The sequence below is a fragment of the Gambusia affinis genome, linkage group LG13 (genome assembly GCF_019740435.1).
Source record: "Gambusia affinis linkage group LG13, SWU_Gaff_1.0, whole genome shotgun sequence".
In the NCBI taxonomy this organism is placed as follows: domain Eukaryota; kingdom Metazoa; phylum Chordata; class Actinopteri; order Cyprinodontiformes; family Poeciliidae; genus Gambusia; species Gambusia affinis.
The window spans coordinates 3924328-3948735 of record NC_057880.1 but is presented as its reverse complement, the minus strand read 5'-3'; the positions used below and the strand labels follow the sequence as shown (position 1 = coordinate 3948735).

General features: G+C 44.4%; 1 protein-coding gene across 3 annotated transcripts in view; it reads left to right on the top strand.

The window, feature by feature from the left end:
- The window catches only part of birc6 (baculoviral IAP repeat containing 6), a 68867-nt gene that overhangs the window by 8227 nt on the left and 36232 nt on the right, over positions 1–24408 (top strand). The window contains exons 9-49 of one of the 3 annotated variants that reach the window (XM_044136147.1): positions 1294–1352; positions 1503–3137; positions 4284–4433; positions 4533–4758; positions 5111–5271; positions 6186–6317; positions 6609–6740; positions 7023–7189; positions 7475–7608; positions 7718–7879; positions 8318–8449; positions 8536–8633; positions 8726–8873; positions 8967–9100; positions 10818–10964; positions 11050–11237; positions 11680–11988; positions 12888–12987; positions 13119–13333; positions 13442–13650; positions 13827–14179; positions 14330–14549; positions 15046–15182; positions 15262–15399; positions 16183–16310; positions 16404–16535; positions 16657–16872; positions 16951–17134; positions 18548–18751; positions 19077–19210; positions 19623–19776; positions 19868–19984; positions 20270–20430; positions 21011–21137; positions 21290–21400; positions 21490–21748; positions 21819–22390; positions 23142–23317; positions 23428–23524; positions 23712–23906; positions 24008–24208. In XM_044136147.1, the coding sequence (XP_043992082.1) occupies positions 1294–1352; positions 1503–3137; positions 4284–4433; positions 4533–4758; positions 5111–5271; positions 6186–6317; positions 6609–6740; positions 7023–7189; positions 7475–7608; positions 7718–7879; positions 8318–8449; positions 8536–8633; positions 8726–8873; positions 8967–9100; positions 10818–10964; positions 11050–11237; positions 11680–11988; positions 12888–12987; positions 13119–13333; positions 13442–13650; positions 13827–14179; positions 14330–14549; positions 15046–15182; positions 15262–15399; positions 16183–16310; positions 16404–16535; positions 16657–16872; positions 16951–17134; positions 18548–18751; positions 19077–19210; positions 19623–19776; positions 19868–19984; positions 20270–20430; positions 21011–21137; positions 21290–21400; positions 21490–21748; positions 21819–22390; positions 23142–23317; positions 23428–23524; positions 23712–23906; positions 24008–24208 (8654 nt within the window). Of the gene's footprint in view, positions 1–1293; positions 1353–1502; positions 3138–4283; positions 4434–4532; positions 4759–5110; positions 5272–6185; positions 6318–6608; positions 6741–7022; positions 7190–7474; positions 7609–7717; positions 7880–8317; positions 8450–8535; positions 8634–8725; positions 8874–8966; positions 9101–10817; positions 10965–11049; positions 11238–11676; positions 11989–12887; positions 12988–13118; positions 13334–13441; positions 13651–13826; positions 14180–14329; positions 14550–15045; positions 15183–15261; positions 15400–16182; positions 16311–16403; positions 16536–16656; positions 16873–16950; positions 17135–18547; positions 18752–19076; positions 19211–19622; positions 19777–19867; positions 19985–20269; positions 20431–21010; positions 21138–21289; positions 21401–21489; positions 21749–21818; positions 22391–23141; positions 23318–23427; positions 23525–23711; positions 23907–24007; positions 24209–24408 lie in introns of all 3 variants that reach the window. The other 2 variants (XM_044136149.1, XM_044136146.1) reach the window with 2 other exon arrangements.

Below are 24408 nucleotides of genomic sequence, written 5' to 3'. Positions count from 1 at the left end.
CTAGTCTAAAATGTCATACTGGCTCTATTTCATGTAAGACACAGGAAATCATTTCTGCATGTAGCCAGTAGACTTTACAATACCCAAGCCTGAGTAGCTTAAATAAATTTTTTTCTGCACTCATTGATAAATTATTTATAGATTAACATATTTGCATGTGCTTTATTTATATGCTATAAATCTATAACACGGGCAGTTCTGTCAAAGAAATCATAACTGCAGTAAATAAAACAGATAAATAAAACAAAATGACAAAGCGTCTCAAATACTGTGACCTCCAAGGAAAAACAACATTCACCCTTTGCATTTTTAACTGATAAAATCAATAATGGTTGTTAGTGTTTTGAGTTCCCAAACAGTTTTTTAGTTCATCTCATGTTCAAGGTGCATGGTGAGAAAATACTGTTTTTCTAAAAACTGTGACTCTACAGTTTGTCCACATGTATTGAACTTTATAGATAAAATTTTAAGAGATTTTAAGATTTTAAAAATCAAATCAAATATATTTTTATACTGCCAAACTGCAACAATGTGAAAAAATGTTTAATATTTAATTTCGAGATGTATTCATAAAATGTATTAATAAACATGCAGTAGCTGCAGGTTTATTAAATGTTTTGACAATTTATTAATAGGTATTTTTATCATTGTGCCACAATACGCATTTTGGGGACATCTGTGATCTTTATGTGGCTCAAAATGAAAACGAGTTTATTACTCCTGATTTAGAGGTATTAACTGAGAGCTTCCAGAGCATGGATAACACAGTCACCACCCAGAGGAAAACTAATGTCGCCAGATCAAATACCTGTTTATAAATTGAAAATTGAAATGGTGATATGTCTTGTCCAGGGGATCATAACAGACGTTGTTTTAAAGGCCGTAGCCTTGGAGATCTGCAAGTTATTTAATTACAACCCATTGGTGTTGAGCCCAGTCAGAGTATAATTGGTCATAATAGTACATTCAAATTCAAAAATACTTCATTGATCCCATATTGGAATTCAAAATACTGAATCTTTAGTAACATTCAGGTAAATGTTGTCCTGTTGCACTAGTTCTGACCAGCACTGCTAATCTAATATGGAATAGTCACTGGCATTGCTTTGTTCTATGCTAATAGCACTTTTTTTTTTTTTATTATTGAACAGCGGTTCTAGTAAAACAGTATGAAATAGTTTAACAGGAAGAGCTAAATGTTAAAATGACAAAAAAAAAGACCACACAGTGACATCACCAACTGGTATGAATTCATTGTCTCTTTTGTTCTGATGTTTTAAATCTATTTTTCAGTGATGACCAGCTGGAGGACTCTGACAGCGAGGAGCCTTCAAGATCAGAATCGATAACAGGTAAGTAACCGTTGTTAATGTACCGCTTACCCTTAATGAAATACATCTACGTTTTTCCAGAGTCTGAGCAAAAACATTTTAAATGATCAAACGCCAAAAGTTTCACAATACAGTTTAAAGAACCTCTCGTCTGTATTGATCATGTTGCAGGTCAGCCATCCCAGTGGGAGAGCATGGACCTGAGTCTCAGTGTGACAGCGCTCAGTGTGCTACAGCAACCAGAGAAGCTTCAGTGGGAAGTAGTTGCCAGTGTTTTGGAGGATACTGTCAAGGACTTGGAGGAGCTTGGTGCAAATCCCTCATTAAACCAAACAAAGGCCAACAGCCAGGCCAAACCAAAAGACAAGGTGCCTGACCACCACAACATTCCCTTTCCCTGCTTGCTAGCTGGAGGCCTTTTAAGCTACCGCTCAGCCTCCATAACCCCCATGGCTGTTCCACCATCTCCGTCAACTTCAACACGCAGGACCACTGATGGTTCATTAAGGACTCAGGCTGCTGAGCCGCATGCTGCATGTCTACAGGAACATGGTCCAATGGAGATAGATCCTTGCCACCCTCAGTCTGGTACCCAAGAGCAAGGCTTCTCTAACATGGCAGGTTCTCAGCTGCTGAGTCCCTCCTCTATGCCAGCTGTGCGCAGGACTGTACCTGTGCTACTGCTATATAGTATTAGAGAGGTGGATGACAAATCCTCAGGGCAGGTATTTGCTCAGATGAACAATTTAATGAGCAAGGGTCTACACGAGGAAGGCTTTACTGTGCCACAAATCATTGAAATGGAGTTTGATACACATGAGCAACTGCTTCTTCAAGACCCTCCCATCACATACATCCAGCAGTTTGCTGATGCAACTAATCTAGCAGGGATAGATGGGCATGTGGACAAATGGAACACACTGGCAGCAGCAACTGTCTCCAACCCCCCTCGACCTGGAACCCTGGTACAGTGCTTAAGGCTTCCAAAGCAGCTGGAAGAAGAAAATCTCTTTGTGGACTCCATAATGCCATGCTGGGACGGGGTGCACCTTTTGGTTGGTCTGAAGCCTTGCGGTTTTGAGTCTGTAAGTGCTTCAAACCAAGTTGAGGCTCTTAACAATCTAAACCGCCTACACTCAGCTCTTTGCAGCCAGCGCGAAACAGACTCCCTTCGCCCATTGGCCAATGGAATGGAAGGCCATCACCCAGGGGGGTCTCCACCACAGACCCCCTTCATAGTACCTCCAGGAAACCACCAGCAGCAGCAGGAGAGGTCCCAGAGTCGTGGGAGTGGAGGGGGGTATCTTGCACTTTACAAGCTCAACTACTCCACCCGGATTGTCACTTTGGAAGAGGAGCCGATCAAAGTACAACAGATTTGGGACCCTTGTGATGCCATTACTTCTCTAATTTTGCTCCCCCCAGATGTGCTTGATAGCAGAGAAGATGAAAGTGAAGAGGCCCCTGAAGAAACACTTCTTTCAGCTTCAAAAAACGGTTTTTCTGGGCCCGTTGCAGAAATTGAGACTGCATGTGAAGCAGGCACAACCAGCAGTGCTGGTAACATCACCAGTCCTTCCACCTCTGCCTACAGCCACAAAGAATGCAAGAAGGCAGAAATGGCAGGTCTAGGACACCTGGTGGTCACCACACAGGCTGGCTTTATCATGATATTGGACCTATCCACTTTGGAAGTTCTGGCGAAGGTGGAACCACCCAAAAAGGATGGGTCAGCTGAGGAAACTGACCCATTTGTCTCAGTGACGTACTGTTCTGGAACGGACCGCCTTTGTGCCTGCACTAAAGGTACGGATTGTTTTCTGTTCTTGGATATTTCTGTAAGACAGCACAGTTTTTACTTTTAAGATGGAGTGAAAGTTTGGAGAGGGATTTAATTCTACAATGTTTTGTAACATGTATGTAATTGTTCACAACTCCTCCTTTTGTTCACTTATCGGCCCGGTTGAAATTCTACCAGAGGAATCAAATTCAGTGGGAGAAATCCCCGATGGAGCACTGAAGGGAGATGAGAATTTAACAGAATTGTGTATGCAGTGGCCAGTCTAGGTTTTCATAGGTCTTTGTTTTTTAAAGACCCAATAATTTGATTGTTGGTTTCTCATTTTAGAGTGAAGGGGAAGAAAAAGTTGCTCTAGCTCCAAAACCGAATTTCAATATTGCAGTGTAGCCTAGATTTAGCCTTCAAAAATCCAATCTATGCACATTTAAGCTTAAAATTAGCAACGTTTTCCACATGTTGCAGAGTCTTCCGGGCTGTTCCACTGCAGTCTGTACAAAATTGTGAGGGAGTTTGTGAAAATACTCTCGGTAATACCGTGGTAGATTATTGAGAATCAATACAGAAAGTGCATCCTTTGCTGAGTCGTCTTGGGCAGGTGTGTGTAGTCTTTTAACTCCAGAGGAAAACCTAAGAGGTGTGGACCAAAAAGACGGTAGTGTTCCTGATCCACCTCATGAGGCTGAAGTGGTTGCTCACACTCAGGCTAAAATTATGTAGTATTAACTCATCCCTCATTATTCTGGAATGTTTACTTGATGCTGATGAATCTATTTTTTTCTTTTCTCATTGGTTATTAATTCAGGATATTGCAATTGTTCTCTGAGTTTTTTAAAAATTGACAATATAGCCATTTACTTTTTATCCAAAAATCATTTAAAATATTTTAATTCCATAAATGCTTGCTCAGCTGTGACATAGTTACTGTTTATGTCCTGGGGTATGGTTAACAGAACTGAATAGGTCAGCAGTACTATGTCATAGATAGACAAGTAGGATTGTTGTGCTGCTGTTTTTAACCATTCATTTCATTAGTTCCTTGTTGGCTAAAGTCAACACAGATGATTTAATTGATAAGTTTAACAAAGTCTTGGTAGATTTTTTTCTCATTCCTTCAGATATTTTTATGTCATGGTCACCGTTTGTCTCTGAAGGTGGAGAACTTCATTTCCTTCAAATTGGAGGAGTTTGTGATGATGGGGATGATGGAGATATGTTTATAGATGGCCCCCTTTCTAAAGGGGCTGAGCCGCTGCTTGAGGGGGCCAAGCCCTCCTCCAACCCGTCCAGCCCTGGAATCACAGGTAGGAGAGGGACAATAAAGCACTGCATCGGTTTTTAAACAAAAGCATGTCATTTATTATTATTGTTATTATTATGAATATAAAATGGCCTTTGTGCAGGAGTGGACCTCCTAGTGGACCAACCTCTAACCACTGAGAGTCTGGCGTCATTGATGGAGTTGACCCGGTTTGAAACGTTGACGCCGCGTTTCTCGGCCACCGTTCCACCGTGCTGGGTGGAGGTGCAGCAGGAGCAGCAGCAGCGCCGCCACCCACAGCACCTTCACCAGCAGCACCATGGCGATGCAGCCCAACACACCCGCACGTGGAAGCTCCAGAGTTACAGGTGGCTATTCAGGCAACTTTTTCACTAATCTCTCACATCAACCAGGGCTGCCGACCAACAGCTGCTTTTAAACTGAACGGTTTAATATAGAGGAGAACCGTAGCAACAGATGTTCTTCCAAAAATCTAAAACCATTTCATTTTTCGCAGTCAATGTTTTGTTTTATTTTTATTTTATTGTATTGCACTGGTTGTGAAACTGGTTTCAAATATTGAAGGAACCACAAATGAATCGGTTAGAACAAAGTGCTCTTTTGAGAAACTTGTGTTTTACACAGAAAAAAATTTCATAAAGTGTAAAACAATTAAGGAAGCTGACTTTCTGTTTCTAATGATGATGTTGTGTTTTTCAGCTCCAGCTGGGATGAGCATGTGTTTGAACTGGTGCTGCCTAAAGCATGCATGGTGGGCCATGTGGACTTCAAATTTGTCCTGAATCCCAACATTGCCAACATTCCTCAGATCCAAGTCACTTTACTGAAGAACAAAGCACCAGGGCTGGGAAAAGTCAGCGGTGAGGATCAGTTTCTTTCCCAGCACACATTCCCTGTAAATGTCTTTACTGTGTGGGAGGATAGGGACACTAAATAATGAAATAATGACAATCATCTTTATTTGATGAAAAAGATGGCATAGATTATTAGTTTACACTTCTTTCTTCTCCGTTTCTGAACAGTCTAATATATTGGTAACCCTATATACTTCTTTTAATTGTTGTAGGAACTGTTGCAAGAGCTGTTTGTGTTGTAGTGAATTATTAATAAAGCAAAATAAAAGTATTTCACACACTCACTTATAGAGTCATTAATTGTATGTAGTGACTATTATTTGTTAAGCGATTACTCCACATCAAAATAGTGACAATCCGTTCAGATAAACATTGGTGAGCAGTGCAAGTCTGCACATTATGTGCTTCTAATACATGATTTTATCTTAGAATGTAAACTTTTTCCACACCAGTGAATTGACTGTAATTTCAATTCACTGGAAGTCAGCTCATTGCTGGAGTTCTTTTCCTCGTCTGAATAGGTGCCGTCTACCTGGGGAGGCTTTGCAGAGACCTGCAGCATTTGTCGCTTTTCTTGTGCTTCTACTGTCTTGACTTTTCTGACTTATCAAAACACTACAAAACCAATGTGGATCCATCACTTTGAAGTCTCTGATAGACTTTTCCTTCCGTCTGAAAGGCAAGACTTCCTGCTGCTCAGAAGCTTTAGATCGACTTTTAACCCTAACACATGGTTTCTTTGAACAACCAACACAGGAAAATCTAGCACACCACCATCGCTATGTTGATCCTCAAAAAGCTTTGAGAGCATAAATATGGACAAAAGTTGACCAGCCGTAAAGCCTACCGTGTTATATGAGGATGAGCACTCAGTACAGCAGGATTAAACCAATTAATTTCTGATTCATTTTGTTCTGCAGATACAGCGGTGGACAGACAGATCGCTTTTCCTCTCTCAAATGTCCTGCAGACCAACGGGGAGAAGAACAGCCAGCCTCTTCTGCAGGACTTCACAGAAGACATCCACTTCATGGACATTGAGGAGACATCAGGTGAGAAGCGACTGTAAAATTCAAGATGAATAAGTTTATTATCTGCCTATGAGTCATACTTCAGGGAAACATCAGTTCTCTGACCTTTTCCTACCTGTTCATGAAGTTTTAAAGTAACCAGGTGGCACCTCATTAAGGTGTGTTTTACTCCAGTTGGGTCTAGTGAGTAAATCTTGTTCTTTAAACTCTGCTGAATCGAAGACCAAACTCTGTTTTCCTCCTCTTGTCTCTCAGCTGGAGTTCAGGTTGCTGAAGCCATAAAGCCTCTGAGTGGTTCTATGTCTTTTGCAGGATCGGTGCTGTGTCCATTCCTTGAGGACCATAAGGAGGATATTTTGTGTGGGCCGGTGTGGTTGGCCAGTGGGCTGGATCTTTCTGGTCACTCTGGCATGCTGAGCCTCACCAGCCCCAAGCTGGTCAGAGGTAAACACAATCTGCTGCTTTCAACTGAAATCTGGCTTTCCAGTTCTGTGAGATAAACAGCTGATAGATGCTAAAGATAGCAACCACAAAGCAAACACTGGTTGGATTTTTGAAGTGTTTTCTCTGTTATGTTTGGTTGCTCTCTCCTGCAGTGTAGTAGTATGTTCCTATGTGTTTTTGTTGGAAGTGTTAAGTTGTCTCCACATCTACGGAATGTCTTCTAACAAAACGCGACGTCACAGCTGAGGCGTTCTTCCTGTTAAATATGCGTTTGTGCTCCAGGCATGGCGGGAGGGAAGTACCGCTCCTTCCTGGTTCACATCAAAGCGGTGAGCGACGGTAGCATGGAGGAGAGCCCGAGGCCCGTGGTGAGGATGCCCAGCGCCAAGCCTCAGAGCTCCAAAGCTTACTCACTGTCCTCCCTGCTGCAGCAGACCCAGGCCTCCAAGGTGAAACTCTCTCTGCTGGTAGTTAAACTCCTGGGCGATTCTCTTCCAGCTTCTATAGCTCCAGATCTGGTTCAGTTTTAAGAACATTTTTAAAAACTTTAGCAAAGGCTTGCTTGAGGTATGATTCTATTTACATTATTTAATGAAACTGGTGCAAAGCTCTGTTATAAGGTGGGCAGATCTCACAAAAGCTGCCATGTCAGAACTGTTAAGTTTTTAAAACTGCAGCATGTGACTTCAGGTGAAGTCTTCATCACCGGTTGATTTCTTGATGATGTAACATAGGAGAGAGCTGCTACGGGGAAGACGGAGGGATCAGCGCAGTCAAAGAAGGTGGAGAACTTGCGAGGCTGCGACCTGCTGCAGGAAGTTTCAGTCACAATCAGAAAGTTCAAGAAGACATCAGTGCCCAAAGAGAGGTGTGCCCAATGTGATGTTGAACATAAAACCATCTACTGGAAATATACTTGTCTTAGCATTAGCGTCTGGGTGTTTGCTCCCAGGTTAACAGATGTCTGTGCTTTTCAGGGTGCAGCGCTGTGCCATGCTGCAGTTCCCAGACTTCCATGAGAAGTTACTGGATGTGTTGTGTCATCAGTTAGAGGGCAGCCCAGCCAATGAGCATGCTCAGAGCCTGATTCTCGACATCCTCTGCTGGCTGGCGGGGGTCTTCTCCAACGGACCCTGCAGGCAGGCCTCAACAAATGGCGATCAAGTAGGAGTGTAACGAAGAAACCAGACGAGACAATCAAATCATTTGAAGGAAACTAAGCATTCCTCCTTTAATTATATTTTGTTACTTCCTAATAGTGCTTCCAAACCACACCAGCTATTTAAAGTGGACTGGCAGCAAAACCTACTGCCAGATTTAAAACACAACTCTTCTTATGTGGAGTTTATAACAGACCAACCACTTTATAAAGTGATTCGATTCACTTTAAAAAGTGAGGCGCTCGCTTTAACTCAATCATCCATACATTCAAGTTCATCCTAGTTGTCAAACAGTGTGTCAAGTATAATTTATTATTCAAATTGGTTACACAGGTCTGGTGTCGTTACACCTCTACTCACATATTTCCTTTAATCCTGTAGGACTTCAATCTGAAGTGTCCTGCTCTCTGTTTCCAGCATCAGGGAAGGAAAGGAGGGCCTGCTGGCCAAAACCAGGAGCCGGTTAACTGACATCGTGAGGGTGTGTTTCTTTGAAGTGGGCCGCAGCATAGCCCACAAATGTGCTCGATTTCTTGCGCTTTGTATTAGGTAAGAAACGTGTAATAGTAGTCCGTTTGTGGGGACTGGACTCTGTGGTTTCTATGGCAACCATTGTTTTCTGTCTCTTCATCCAGCAATGGGAAAGGAGAACCAAGTCAGCAGGGGTTTGGCATCAGCCTTCTGAAGGCTCTACTGGATAATATGGCCTACTTGCCTGCTGCAGCAACTGGTGGTGAGTACCTGAGCGTGCTGGCAGAGCCCCACCCCCACCTGTTGTACTTTTATTTCACCCTTCGTTCGTTTCTCCACGGTGTTTTGGGATAGGCTCTGTGTTTTGGTACTTTGTACTGCTGAACTACGTGAAGGAGGAAGACCTGGCAGGCTGCAGCACAGCATGTGCCTCCCTGCTCACCACCATCTCTCGACAGCTGCAGGACCGCCTCACCCCTCTGGAAGCTCTGCTGCAAACCAGGTACGCTCCGACTCGGCCTGGAGCCGCTCTACAGGTAAGAAACGTTTACACTGCTTAGCTTAATTTTATGTGGACTGTCTTCCGTCCCCTCAGGTACGGTCTGTACAGCTCTCCATTTGACCCGGTGCTGTTTGACCTGGAGGTCAGCGGCTCCTCCTGCAAGAATGCCTTCAACAGCAGCATCGGAGTCCAGTCTGATGAGATCGACCTCTCTGAAATTCTCTCTGGTAGAAGCTGGGCTTTTTACTGAACTCTTTTTCATCAATGTTAAGTAATTGTAGAGTCAAAACAAACTACTATATCTTATTGCAAAGTTACTTGTATGTTAGTTTTATGTTATTCCAAGTGTACTAAAATATTTGCACAATAAACTAGACCAAACTATTTGGTAGTATTTAGTGTTTCCGCAGCTAGTAATTAAAACTAACTGTTGGTTCTCTATCTAACAACAAGCAAAGCTGGATCAGCTCTGATTAAAATTGTTATTGGAAACTGCAATATTTACTTAACATATAATTTAGCTATAAATAAGATTTTATTATAATTAGTCTAGTCCAGTGTTTCTCAATTTCAGTCCTCAGGCCCCCATCCCCTTCATGTTTTAGGCGTTTCCTTTCTGCCACACTCCTGGATTGAATCTTTGTGTGATTAACAGGCTCCTGCAGTACTTGGTGGCTGCAGAAGATGTCACGCAATCATTTGAATCAGCTGTTCTGGTGTAGAGGCACATCTAAAACATGCAGAGCAGGGGGCCCCGAGGACTGGAATTGAGAAGCACTGGTCTAGTCCAACATGTACTTTTAAAGTTTTCGTCTTCTGTATGGCTCTAGCGCTTCCTGATGGTTCTCCTCCACATCTTATCATATGATTGGGGATCATTCACCTACTGGCCACTTTATTAGGTACACCTTGCTTGTACTGGTTTGAACCCCCTTTTGCCTCCAGAACTGCCTTAGTCCTTTGTGGCATAGATTCAACAAGGTACTGGAAATACTCCTCAGAGAGTCTGGTCCATATTGACATGATAACATCACACAGTTGCTGCAGATTTGTCGGATTATGGGGTGATTTTTCTGCCATAATTTGAGAGCACACATTTTTAGTCTGAAAGCAGAATTTCATGTCTCTTGTTCTCAAAACTTCTGAAACTTTTGCCTATGTTTTCATTGTGAAAGCAGGACTTCATCTCTCGCTTCTCAAAACCTGTAATGCTTCTTCTCAAAACTTCTGCTGTCTTTCAAATATTCACTGTGCTTTTTCAAAACTTGTCTGTCTGCTCGCTTACGAAACATTTTCTGCTCGCGCATGGAACAGAAAAGTACCGTCGCCTGGCAACCACTCAGCCAATAGAATGCAAGTGTTATACTGGGTGCTTTTGTTTTCTTCTAGTGGGTGTGCCAGCTCTCCGTCCCTCTCCATCTCTGTTCTCCCACCCGCCTGATTGCGAGTCAGAATATAAAGCAGCAAGGGTTGCCATGGTAGCTGGCGAGCATTGATCAATAGCTCTACTCAGCTTTTCTCTTTTTCGGACCATTCTCTGTAAACCCTGGAAATGGTTGCGCGTGAAAATCCCAGTAGATCAGCAGTTTCTGAAACACTCAGACCAACCTGTCTGGTACCAACAACCATGTCAAGTTCAAAGTCACTTAAATCACCTTTCTTCTCCATTCTGATGCTCAGTTTGAACTGCAGCAGATCGTCTTGGTTATGTCTACATGCCTAAAGGCATTGAGTTGCTGCCATGTGATTTGCTGATTCGACATTTGTGTGAATAAGCAGTTGAGCAGGTGTACCTAATAAAGTGGCCGGTGAGTGTACGCTCCAGCCATAAAATCAAAACGGTTGATTTTCAACTACTGTGTTCAAGTAAAATTTGCAAAAGCCCGATTTAACTAGAGGAGACAGGAGAATGTTGCGTGATTTTTGGTGTGGACTGTTTTGCAGGGAATGGAAAAGTGAGCAGTTCTGCAGCGGCAGAGGGCAGCTTCACCGCACTGACTGGACTCCTGGAGGTGGAGCCCTTGCACTTTACCTGCATATCTACTAGTGATGGCACACGGGTGGAACGAGATGACGCCAGCATGTTCACTGGTAGCTCTTTCTCGCTTTTTACCAAACTTTTGTTCAGAGTGTAGTGTTGGCTTTCATCTGCTAAATGTGTTGTTTTTAAACCCAGTGAGTACGTTTGGTGTGACTCCGGCGATGGGCGGCCTGTCAACAGGGACGGTCGGCGAAGCTTCAACAGCTCTGAGTTCTGCAGCTCAGGTGGCCCTGCAGTCCCTGTCACATGCCATGGTCTCAGCCGAGCAGCAGCTGCAGGTGCTGCAGGAGAAACAGCAGCAGCTGCTGAAGCTCCAGCAGCAGGTGAAATTCTCATCAGATTTACGTCCATGCCAATGCACAACATCTGTGTTTGGAAGTCATTAAAGGGGCAGTATTATGTAAAATCAGCGTTTTTGAGCTTTACATCATGTGTTGCCTTGATTCTTTCATTCGTGTATTCATGTTTGAGAAATCCTTCAGTCTCCCATGGCAACCATTCAGTTGTGAAAGACTCCTCCACTCACCTCCTTCAGACTAACCAGCAGCAATTAGCAAAAACCCATTCTGCAAAGATATTGCAGAATATTATATATATACATATAATTTTTATAACTGAAGGCAGCACAGTTGCTTGGGCTATAAAATGGCACCATGTTCTTGGAATATACATAATACTTCCCTTTTAATTCCTGCTAAAAATGAAGTCAAACTACTTCTCAGTCTTTTTGTTTTATGTTTAAATCTGGTGTTTTTGCTGAAGCAGAAAGCAAAGCTGGAGGCCAAGCTTCATCAGACCACCTCTGCTGCTGCCGCTGTGGCTTCTGGGGTTGGACCCATGAGTAACTCTGTGCCTTCCAACTCCTCCGCCCCGGGCTTCTTCATTCACCCCTCCGACGTCATCCCACCAACACCAAAAACCACGCCCCTCTTCATGACCCCTCCCCTCACACCGCCCAACGAGGCGGTGTCTGCAGCCTTCAGCGCAGAGCTGGCTCACCTGTTCCCTGGACCCATGATGGACCAGGGGCCCGTCAACATGGCTGCACACAAGAACACGCAGAAAGCCAAGCCGGTCAGTAACCTGGGCTGAATGTCACATCAGTTTCAGTTCTGATTTGAAGAGCTCAGGATTCCAACAGTCTGCTGAGCGACCAAGGCTGACACTGACTGACGCCATCTACTCATAGCTTATTTCTTGTGGTTATTGTTTATCTGGGAAAACTATAAAAAAATTAGGTCACAACAAAGGAAAGAAATCATTTAGCTTTTTAAGCTAAATGATTTCAACTGATAGTAAGTCTATCAGTTGCTCTTAGTGGTGTTTCAGGGGTGAAACTGCAAATCACTAGACCATGAATTTGCGCAAATTAGATTTGTTGCGCTAGGATGAGGTGGTTTTTTTAATTGTATCAAAATTACTGTGTTTCACAAAGCTGCGATACAAACATCACTGCATCACTCCAGTTTGTATACAGCAGCTTATTTGGCCTCCATGGACGATGTGCAGCTGGCTCCCCAGTATTGCTCAGTTCATCAGACGTTGAAGTTTGTCATTAGAACGTGTTGAATCCATAAATCTTTTGTAAAGTCAACGACTGCAATTTCCCAAAAACCCAGCCTGTATATCTGCTCTCAAGGATGAGTCTTGCTGACGTCTCCTTTGATTGCTAGTGATGGGTGCTAGTGACATGGCTGAAAATATAGATATATCTCATGTCAGTGTTTGCCTCTGTATTTTTTAACAGCTTCTATTATATGAAGTAGGATTTTTAATTACATTCCTTATTTAACAGAAATGCAGCAATTGGGAAATTGTGTGTTTACAACGTTAGCAGAGTATCAGAAAAGTTTTTTGCACAGTTGTAAATTGAAGGGCAGCTGCTGCTCTTTTAAATTCACTTCTTAGGCTGCTTGTTTTAAACAAATTAAAGATGTTGGTCTGTGTTGAACTCGGAGGGTTTTGTGTTGCAGAGCCCCATGGGCAGTGGGCTGGCTCTGGCTATTTCTCAGGCATCTCACTACCTGCAGCCTCCTCCACACCAGTCTATAATCATAGAGCGGATGCACTCTGGTATGTAACGTTGACTACTGTACGACATACAAGTTATTACTTTATTTATCGTTAAGTTTAGTGGATGATATCTCCTTGACAAAACACAGTTTGTGATGTAATAACCGGTCTTATTGTGCTTTTCTGTTCAGGAGCTCGACGGTACGTCACCCTGGACTTCGGCCGCCCCGTTCTGCTGACTGACGCTCTAATCCCTACCTGCGGAGACCTGGCGTCTCTGTCCATCGACATCTGGACGCTGGGGGAGGAGGTGGATGGACGCAGACTGGTGGTGGCCACTGACATCAGCACCCATTCGCTCATTCTGCACGACCTGCTGCCACCGCCTGTCTGCAGATTCATGAAGGTCAGGCTCTCTGTACTCTGGTGAGAATTGTGGGGCACGTGATTCCGTCCAGCCCCTGCACTCCATAGGTCCCAAAAGCCAATTAATGCATCCAAGCTGCTCCTTCAGATCACTGTGATTGGACGCTACGGCAGCACCAGCGCGCGAGCAAAGATCCCGTTAGGCTTCTTCTACGGCCATACGTACATCCTGCCGTGGGAGAGTGAGCTTAAACTGATGCATGACCCTCTGCGGGGAGAAAGTGAGGCTGCCAGTCAGCCAGATGTGGATCAACATCTGACCATGATGGTGGCTCTGCAGGAGGACATCCAGTGCAGGTGATTCATGGAGAGGGTCAGGACAGATTATCAGCTGTTAAGAGAACCAGATGGAAACGTGTGGTGTTGGTCAGATTCAGTTCTCACCAAAGAAGTCAAACATTAAACGGCATCAGAAATGGTGGAGGTAATTAATGCTGTTCTTCAGGCTTAATGTCCTCTGCTCTGTTCTCCAGGTACAATCTAGCTTGCCATCGATTGGAGACTCTTCTTCAGAACATCGACCTTCCGCCTCTGAACAGCGCCAATAATGCCCAGTATTTCCTACGGAAACCAGACAAGGTTGTAGAAGAGGACCAGCGGGTCTTCTCAGCCTATCAGGACTGCATCCAGCTGCAGCTGCAGCTCAACCTGGCCCACCATGCTGTCCAGAGGCTGCGGGTGTCTCTGGGCGCCAGCCGCAAGTCTCTGCCCAGGGCCTGTGACCCGGAGGCCCAGGGGCTGGTCCACAGCTCCTCCACTGAGCAACTCAGGACAATCATCCGTTACCTGCTGGACACGCTCCTCAGCCTTCTGCACTCCAATAACGGTGAGGCGTGGAGCACTGACTGTGATTTACACCAGACACCTGATACCGTCCAGCCCTGAACAGAAATATTATGGAAATAGTACACGGTATTATGGATGTTTTGCATGGTTTGCACACTTGATTCATTGATTTGTGTGTTTGTGCTGTCAGGACACTCGGTCCCCTCGGTGCTCCAGAACACCTTCCATGCCCAGGCCTGTGAGGAGCTTTTTAAACACCTCTGCATCAGTGGAACGCCAAAAATCCGTCTTCATGCTGGACTGCTGTTGGTGCAGCTGTGTGGTGGTGAGCGCTGGTGGGGCCAATTCCTCTCCAACGTCCTGCAGGAGCTCTACAACTCTGAGCAGCTGCTTATCTTTCCCCAGGACAGGTAGGACAACACGAGAGCCACTTCTCTGCCTTTGTCCCACTAGTTGCCAAAATTTGGGCTTTAATGACTTCTGAGTCTTTTACGCTTAACTTCCACAAAGACATGAAGTTTTAGTTTGAGTAGTTGGAATGAGCCCTGGGCTTCACTGGTCAGTATCCTCTTTAGGTCTGCAGCAGCAAAGAAGTTTGTGTATTTTGTTTCCAAACTTGTTTTCCTGTTCGTGGTTTTCAATTTCGGCTATTTTTATTGTGCTGTAAATGTGTTCAACATCTGTCCGTGATGGTGGCCCTGCAGGAGAACATCCAGTGTACAGAATTTTTAGTTCTCTCTTTATATTATTTTTGTCTGTTTTTATCTTTTGTGTGAACTTACATTCTTGGACTTGTCACTTTGGTGCTGGTACACCTGAATTTCTCCTCTAGGGCAGAGTTACAGACATTTTTCTGTTCTGTTCTGTGGCTGTTTGCTGAGACTAAAGCCTCTCTCGTTTTGGCAGAGTATTCATGCTCCTGTCCTGCATTGGCCAAAGATCCCTGAGTAACAGTGGCGTGTTGGAGGGTCTCCTGAACCTGTTAGACAGTTTGCTGTCTCCTCTGCAGCAACCACAGGCCGCTTCCCAACGCAGGACTGAAGGTAAACCCAGTGCAACACATATTGACACGGTCATCAAAACATGCAGAATTAGGTACAAAAATGAGTCTGTTTCCTCCAGGGATTTTGGATATTCCCATGATCAGCTGGGTGGTGATGTTGGTTTCAAGACTCTTGGACTATGTAGCCAGCATTGAAGATGAAGCCTCAGGGGCGAAGAAGAACCTTGGAGGGAAGGAAAGGGACCGGTCTGTAACAGGTAGAAGACGTGATGCCATTTTCCTTTTCAGCATTTTATCATTTGTAAAGATTTGCTTTTGAAATATTTAGAATTTAAAGTGGGTGTTCTGTGAGCGGCGTAGACTCCGCGTACACCGTCCACAGATGTGTGCCAAAAGTTCTTTGCCAAAAGTGAAATCACATCTGACATATGCCATTATTTTAGGAAGGTGATGACATGTAGCATTTATCACAACGTTTTACTAGGCCTGTCTCAATAACCATTAAATCAATTAATGTACGATAAAATAAAGCAAGCTTCATAAATTCCATTTGCTTGATTTAGCGCTTTTCTCGCTTTCTTCCATAAACTGGATGATAAGTTATCAGTCTGGTGCTTTGGTCTCAACAAGCCTTTTTTTATGTAGGACAATTTTATTTACAGAGACTCCATAATTCTTTTTTTCTTGTCGTTTCTGTTGTTTTGGATACTTAAAATGTCTTCCAGTTCCAGTGTTAAATTAGAATTTAAATTGCATTGTTCTTTGAGACTGTACTCTTGCATTATCCTGCCATTTTTACCACTATGCTTCTTGAAAATGGTTTCAGAACAGCAACATTATCATTTATCGCAATAACTTTTGGGACAATTTATCATCCACCAAAATGTATGGTTATTGTGACAGGCCCAGTTATTACCCATGTCCATCCTACAGAGGAAATCATATTTTGTTTGTTAGGGTAGGGCTTGCTCCTATAAAGATGGCTAGCTCACACAGTTCTCTTCTTTCCTTTTGTAATGTTTTGTTTCTTTGTTCCTCAGGGATTCAGTGGAGTTTCATCAACAACACGCTTCAGTCTCAGAACTCCAACAGGACAGCTAAAGGCAGCAGCAGCCTGGACCGGCTGTACTCACGGAAGCTTCGCAAGCAGCTCGTTCATCACAAACAGGTAAACATGTTTAAGTCCAAAGCCAGAATAGCTGAGGAGCCTTACAGGAATGCATCTGCAGTGTTTGTTTTAATTGTGTCTGCTTTATTGCAGCAGTTAAATCTATTGAAAGCCAAACAGAAGGCTTTGGTTGAGCAAATAGAGAAGGAGAAAATCCAAAGCAACAAAGGTTCCTCTTACAAACTGCTAGTGGAACAGGCCAAACTCAAACAAGCTACATCTAAGGTGAGAACCTGTCAGACTTTTAACATCAAATGTCACTAATGAACAATATTCAGAGACTACTGTAGTGTCAGATTCTTCAGCTATATGTTTAATTGCCTTTGGCTCCGTTTTCCTCTCTCAGCACTTTAAAGATCTGATCCGTCTGAGACGGACAGCTGAATGGCCTCGTTCTACACTGGATACAGAGTCCACAACAGCCAAAGAAGCCCCAGAAGTAGAACCTTTGCCCTTCACTCTGTCCCATGAACGCTGCATCTCTGTAGTGCAGAAACTTGCCCTGTTTTTGCTCTCTATGGACTTCACTTGCCATGCTGACTTGTTGCTTTTTGTCTGCAAGGTATTCGTCTGAAATAAAGGCACGGATCTTCTAACTGTTCTGTGTACAGACATGTGACCAGTGTTGTTGTCTCTGCAGGTACTTGCTAGGATAGCTAATGCCACAAGACCTACAATCCATCTGTGTGAGGTGGTGTCTGAACAGCAGCTGGAACGCCTTCTGCTACTGCTTGTAGGAACAGACTTCAATCGAGGGGACATCTCCTGGGGAGGGGCCTGGGCACAGTACTCCCTCACATGTATGCTCCAGGACATCCTGGCAGGTCTGTTTCATCTGGTTATGACCCCCACCTTTAATACAATCGGCCCAGTTGTTGCATGAGTTGTTGGAAGGATGGAAACGGAAATAAAAACGTTAGGTTTCGTAAGCTAACCACAGTTTGACTGAGATATCTCATTATGGGAAAGACCCCCTCCGTTCTTCTGAAGGATTTATCTAAATTCAGAACATTTGTCTTGGCACCAAATGATTAACAAGTGAAACAACTCTGATTGAACACAGTGATATAGACACGTTGCAGCGCAGGATCCCACCTCCAATCTTCCTGCTGGCGGGGAAAGAACTGCTCGCCGACAATGATTCCCATTTGTCTTAGCTGTCAAGAGGTCAACATAATGAGTTAAAGCTTAAATGTGACACTTGCCTTCCTTGTTTCTTGTTGTTTTTGGATACTAAAGGTGCCTCTCCACTAGCCCACCCCTAACCGGTACGACCTCGGCCAAATTTGTTTTCCATTAGCAAATCCGGCGCAGCTCAGCCCGGTTGTTCTCAGATTTCAGTAGCTGCTCTAGGGGTAGTACTAGCAGGATCGATCAAGGTACGACACCGAAACCTTTTGGTTGACAACTCATCGCATTAATTAGTTGACTCGTGATTTACGTCACTGAAAACTCCAGAACAACTTTAAAGTTTAGCTGTGGAGCACAGAAATGCTGTCAGAGAGCTGCTCAGTATGGAGGAACAGTTATGAGTTTAATCACAATCGGCGCCAAGACCACATGCGCTAAGTTTTGAAGCAGAATGATGTTGATTTAGCAGCTCTGCTAGCAGCTAGTTCCTCTTAAGAAAGGCAGACATAAAAAGGAGAAATGGAGCATCTAGTCAGCTTTCTGCCTTTTCTGTTGACAATGTGAAACACCAGAACTACATAATATTGGCTTGTGATGTGAATTTTATTCTTCCTTCGGATTAAAAAAAAGCTTCAGGCGTGACTATTGGTATACATCTTTTGACTGTAAATCCAAAAGTTTGCGATTTAAAAAAAAAAAAAAAGTGCCGGAATGTAATCATATTAAGATGTACAGCAAAAATAATCGACTGATCTGAGTTTTTATCATTATGTTTGGGCCAGTAATACATTTCTAAAGGACAAAATTAAATATCTAGGTTTATTTGAGGCCAGAACTACAACCTTGAGGTTCTCCTCTGCTGAGTGTTGCTGCAGACATCAGTAGAGAATTGAACACAGCTGCTGCGCGCTCAGGACTCGCCCTCAACAAGGAACAGACTACCGGTTAGACGCAGTCTAGTGGTGAATTGCCATAAGGCAGCAGTTCTCTGCCATCTTTCTAAGTTAGCCATGTTGTGCCGATGGGTTGGATCAGAGATGATGAGGGTTTTCTCAGCTCAGGGTAGGAAGCAGGTTCAGCTCCTGACCTTGTCGTTCTGACCCAAGGTGAACTGATGTCTCCGGGCTCTCTGGATGCCATGGAAGAGGTGGTTGTGGGTGAGGAAGCAGGGGCGTCATCTTCCTCAGCTGCGGCAGACTCAGACGACTCTTTGGCCCAGCCTTCCACCATTCCCCTGGTGGAGACCATCGATGAAGCTCTGGTGCCAGACATCATCGCGGGGACCACAGGGACCTCCACCGTGTTCCAGAGTACGTGGGGCCCCTCTATCCGTTCACCACACGTCCCACAGCAGTATTACTGTTAAACCCAGATATTTTGGAATTGCACTATGAAAGGTTTTGGAATACATTTTCCACTTTACTATACTATAAATACTATAAATGTGAGTTTATCACTTACTTTAGATGGAGCTTGTTACTGTGGCACTGACAGTTTTCCAGTTAGGTTTGCTGGTCAGAATCTTTGCCCTGCAGTATTTGCTGTGTTGCTGTTAAAAGTGTCTCAAAGTGTCTGTTGCTTAAATGTTTTCTTGCATTAACCTAGTAATACTAAAGATCTTTTTATTATCCAAAGGTGCTCCACCTCTGTCATCTTTGGAAAAAGATAAAGACATCGACTTTGACTTGCTACAAGACCTCATGGATGTTGATATTGATCCTCTAGATATTGATTTGGAAAAAGATCCTCTCGCTGCCAAAGTATTTAAGGTATGTTGATTCTGTGACTTTTGTTCTTTTATTTTCTTTCACCTATTATCAGTGTAAAAGCTTAAAATGTCAAAGGTTTCTTATTTGCCTATCAGTTAACCTTGAAATTACTTATCCAAGACTGTCATTTAGAAAAGTACCAGATTTAATTGTAATATTTCTAGAAGTTTGGGTACAAATGCATAAACAAATAAAAGATTGGAAAAATATTTATACTTCAAGATGTTATTCCCAATTCCATTATTTGTTGTCCTTCCTTTTTTTATTTGCATTGCAGAATATGACATTTCAGTAAAATTACGTTCTTCTGGTTGAAGTGCTGTTCAGCTCCAGCTGTCCAATAATAACTTGATTAAGTTGTTGTTACATTGTATTTGTGAGTAATAAATTGTCCTTGTAAATCTACTCTCAGCCTATAAGCAGCACCTGGTATGACTACTGGGGTGCTGACTATGGAACATACGGGTACAACCCTTACATCGGAGGGGTTGGGATTCCGGTATCCAAACCTTTGGTTGCCCCTGAAAAGCCAGCGTCTCAGTGTGTGTCGGTCTCTGTGTCTCAAGGTGAACCTCTCCGTTTCTTCAGCACCGACTTTACTTTTCATAATAGCTTCCATCCAAGCTTTGGCTAAATGCTCGGTCTCTCGTTTCACAGCGCTAGATGCCCGACTTGAAGTTGGCCTGGAGCAGCAGGCTGAGCTGATGCTGAAAATGATGTCAACTTTACAGGCTGACTCCATTCTACAGGCTCTAAGCTCCAGTTCATCTACAAGTAAGAAGCTCAATGTTGTTTTTTCTGTAACTATTTTATTAGATTTGAACGGAGCAGACTGGTTCTGAAGAAGAAAGGACTTGTTAAGAATTTCACCTTGGTCTTATTCATTGCTTCAACTCTTCCCACATGGAAATCACTCTCCCTTTATCTTTGTTACTTATAAACGCAGCAGAAGGCTCAAAATGTCCTCTGGGGCAAAAAAAAAAACAAGAAGCCATAGTTGTGTTAGTGTGGCACCATGCTCTGTGTACTACATGAAGACTTTGTGTGTTTGTGTTGCAGTCACCCAGCCCACCAATGGTACCGATGACTCCCTGCTCAGAGCATTCCACAGCGGGGGCTCCCCACCCTGCAGCGGCCCCACCATCCAGCCCTCCTCCGTACCCATTCTGAGTAACTGCTTCAACAAGCTGTTCTCCATGCTGCAGGTCCACCATGTACAGGTGACTGACTCTAGAGATGCTCCGCCCCTGCTGCCTGTCTGGTACCTCAGTATATCCAGGACATTTGAAGCAGAGAATCTGTTGGGAAATGTAGTCCTACAAGTTCCTCTTCAGGTTTCTTTTATTTTCAGGTCTTTTGCGATATTTACGCCAGTAAAGCGGTTTAGTAAACAAGATACAGGGTTTCTTAGCCCGGTGTTCTGGGCGATAGGGCAGTCATCCAGCTGCCCCCATGTGTTTGAGGTAACACATGTTTATATTTGACAGGAAAAATTTAAAATATTACTTGATAGCTATGCATTATTGGAAGACTGGAAGATTAATACCTAAACACCAACTATTAATCTTAAGAAAAAGGCTATCATAAAAAAACCCCATAATACTAAAACAAATTAACAATGCTAAGCTTGGTGGGGGCACAAGTTAAACCTGGTGACCCACCAGGCTTAAAATTCACTGAGGGAAACCCTGAGACAGCATTTTTCCACCATTTTATATCATCTGAGTTGGAGAAGCGATGAGCTTAGTGAGTGTTTAGAATAAGGAGCAGCCAGGTGAAATGTGTGTGTTCTCCTCCTAGCTGGAGTCGCTGCTACAGTTGTGGCTAACGCTCAGTCTAAACACGTGTTCTGGTGGCAGCGAAGACAGCGGATCAGATATTTTCCTCTTCAATGCCAGCCGGGTGCCCACCATCCCACTCAACCAAGGTGGGCTTTTAAACCCCCCAGCCGTCTCAGATTGCTTTATGGTTTCTGTAAGTGTTTAACGTATGTATATATATATGTGTGTGTGTGTGTGTGTGTGTGTGTGTGTGTGTGTGTGTGTGTGTGTGTGTGTGTGTGTGTGTGTGTGTGCGCAGCCTCTGTCAGCAGCTTCATCTCAGTGCTGGCCTGGTACCCCAGCACCTCCCTGAGAACATGGTGCCTGGTGCTACACTCCCTCACCCTGATGACCAACATGCCCACCTCTGGTCAGTGAGGCCCTCACAATGCAGGAGGATGTGTGTGTGTGTGTGTGTGTGTGTGTGTGTGTGTGTTAAAGCCTTGTTTCTGCCCCCAGCCTCCATCAGCGTGCTGAACTGCCAGGACAGCACAGCCCAGCAGATGGTGTCAGATCCCACCCTTGTCCATGTGCTGGTGCGCTTCCTGTCCAGCAGTAGCACCAATGGGACCAGTCAGCACAGCTCCCAGGTGGGCCCCACCGCCACACAGGCCATGCATGAGTTCCTGAGCCGCCTGCAGGTCCACCTGTCCTCCACCTGCCCCCAGATGTTCAGCGAGTTCCTCCTGAAGCTCATCCACATCCTGTCCACTGAGAGGTGAGCTTCAGGCAAATCAGCTCAATCAGAGTTTAAGAGGTGCCGCTGACAGGTTGTGCTGGCTCCCCAGGGGCCCGTTCCAGTCGGGTCAGGGTCCTCTGGATGCCCAGGTCAAGCTGCTGGACTTTACCCTGGAGCAGAACTTCGAGGTGGTGTCCGTGTCCACCATTTCCTCCGTCCTGGAGTCCATCACGTTCCTGGTTCACCACTACATCACGTGCTCAGACAAGGTGGTGTCCCGCAGTGGCTCTGACAGCTCCGTGGGGGCCCGCGCCTGCTTTGGAGGTCTGTTTGCCAACATCATCCGACCTGGAGACGCCAAGGCCGTGTGTGGGGAAACTACGCGCGACCAGCTCATGTTCAACCTGCTGAAACTGGTGAACGTGCTAGTGCAGCTTCCTCTGTCAGGGGACCGCGAGTTCAGCGGGCGGCTGCCGCCAGTTGGCAGCGGTGCTGCTGACAGCAGCGTCTCAGATGAGGAGAAGGTCTGTGGAAGCAAGGAGAGCGTAGCGGGAGGAGTTTCATCCAGCTCTGGGCCCTCTGCTGGCGTGGCTGACCTGGTGCTGGCTAACCAGCAGATAATGAGCCAGATCTTGTCAGCGTTGGGTCAGTGCAACAGCAGTGCCATGGCGATGATCATCGGTGAGACTTCTATTCAGTCATCACACTATTTTCACTTTCTGTTGGCTTCGTCAAACTAGATCAGCATCTTCACCTGCTTTGTTTTGCTTTCTATTAGGGATGCACTGATACAGTTTTTCACTATCGATATCTGAGTTGAGGTATTGTATCGGCTTGACCGATCTGACACAGAAAAACAGTGCTGAATTAACTTAAGACATTTCTTTTTCTAAAACACAGACATAAAGGTACTGAATTTAAAATGTATTTGATAACCAGTACAGCACTAGTAAATACACAAATACCTTCATAAACCTGATCAAACATGTAAAACCAACTCAACTTTAATTTGTTCAGCCAGTGCAATCAGGAGTAGAAGACCCAATGGAAAATAAATAAACTGAAACTGGCTAAAATAAACTGCAACAAAACGTCTTTCAAACGTTTCACAAAGCACAGTTAGTAATTTTAAATAGAATGTAAAATAATTAGTAAAGCACTAGAACACAAAACATAGAATTAGACCGAATACATCTGCTCTTATGGATTGGGTACATTGCCACTGATACCTGATGTAGATTTTTTTATATATATATCTATATATGTAAAGATACAAACATTAATATTGGAGTGGTCCATCCCTTTGAAGTGTTTTTAATCAAACAATATGAGAGTTCTGGAATCTAGCAGCTCAGCATATTGAGTGTGTTGATGATGATGATGATGATGATGATGAAAACTCTTGACCCAAATGCTGGTGTCTTTCCTCCAGGTGCCAGCGGACTCCATCTTACCAAACATGAGAACTTCCACGGAGGTCTGGATGCCATCTCAGTGGGCGACGGCCTTTTCACCATCCTCACCACTCTGAGCAAGAGGGCCAGCTCAGTGCAGGTCATGCTGCAGCCCATTCTCACGTACATGGCCTGCGGGTACATGGGCAGACAGGTACAACTAGCCGGCTGCTGCTGCTTCAGCTGCTGCTGTCAGGAGTCAAAATGAGCTTTTTGAAATAGAGTGAGGCAAACCTTACTTGATCTCTGTTTGTTTGATGGTAGGGGTCTCTCTCCACCTGCCAGCTGTCCGAGCCTCTTCTGTGGTTCATCCTGCGAGTGTTGGACACCAGTGAAGCTCTCAAGGCTTTCCATGACATGGGTGGGTGTTCACATATGTAGTTCCTTTTTTAACCATCAGGTTGTGGCTGCTGTGAACCGGGTAACCCTCTGTAGGAGAGACTTTTAGGTCAAAATAGATGGATGAATTTGCACAAAAATTTCCAGATTAATCGTATGCATTAGCGTTGATAACCTTAGTAAAAACCAAGTTTCTTCTCTCTCTTAAGGAGGTGTACAGTTGATCTGTAACAACATGGTGACGAGCACCAGAGCCATTGTGAACACAGCACGCAGTATGGTGTCCACCATCATGAAGTTCTTGGACTCTGGTCCAGGGAAAACCGCCGATGGTAACCTTAAGGCCAGGGTGATGACGTCAGAGCCAGACAACGCTGAGGGACTCCACAACTTCGCTCCCTTAGGTACGTTTTATTTGTTGTGTTTTCCACATCAGGCAGACGACAGGTTCTACACCTTACAGGTTATATCTAACGAGCCTCTGATTGTGTTCACCCCTTCCTAGGCACCATCACATCCAGCAGCCCCACTGCACAACCAGCAGAGGTTCTCCTTCAGGCCACGCCCCCCCACCGCCGGGCACGCTCAGCTGCCTGGTCCTACATCTTTCTGCCAGAGGAGGCGTGGTGTGACCTCACCATCCACCTTCCTGCTGCTGTGCTGCTCAAGGAGGTCCACATCCAGCCTCATCTAGCTTCTCTGGCCAGTGAGTTGGACTCCAATCCACAACAATAATAATAATTAATAACAATAATAATAAAGGGTTTCCCCTAGAAAACCTGCTAAGCCCGGTGGTAGTGGCGCTAGGGCTGTCCACCAGTGGTGGGAGGTAGCAAGTAAAGCCTGGTGACCTGCCAGGCTTATAATACACTGTGGAAACCCAATAATATTAATAATAATAATAGT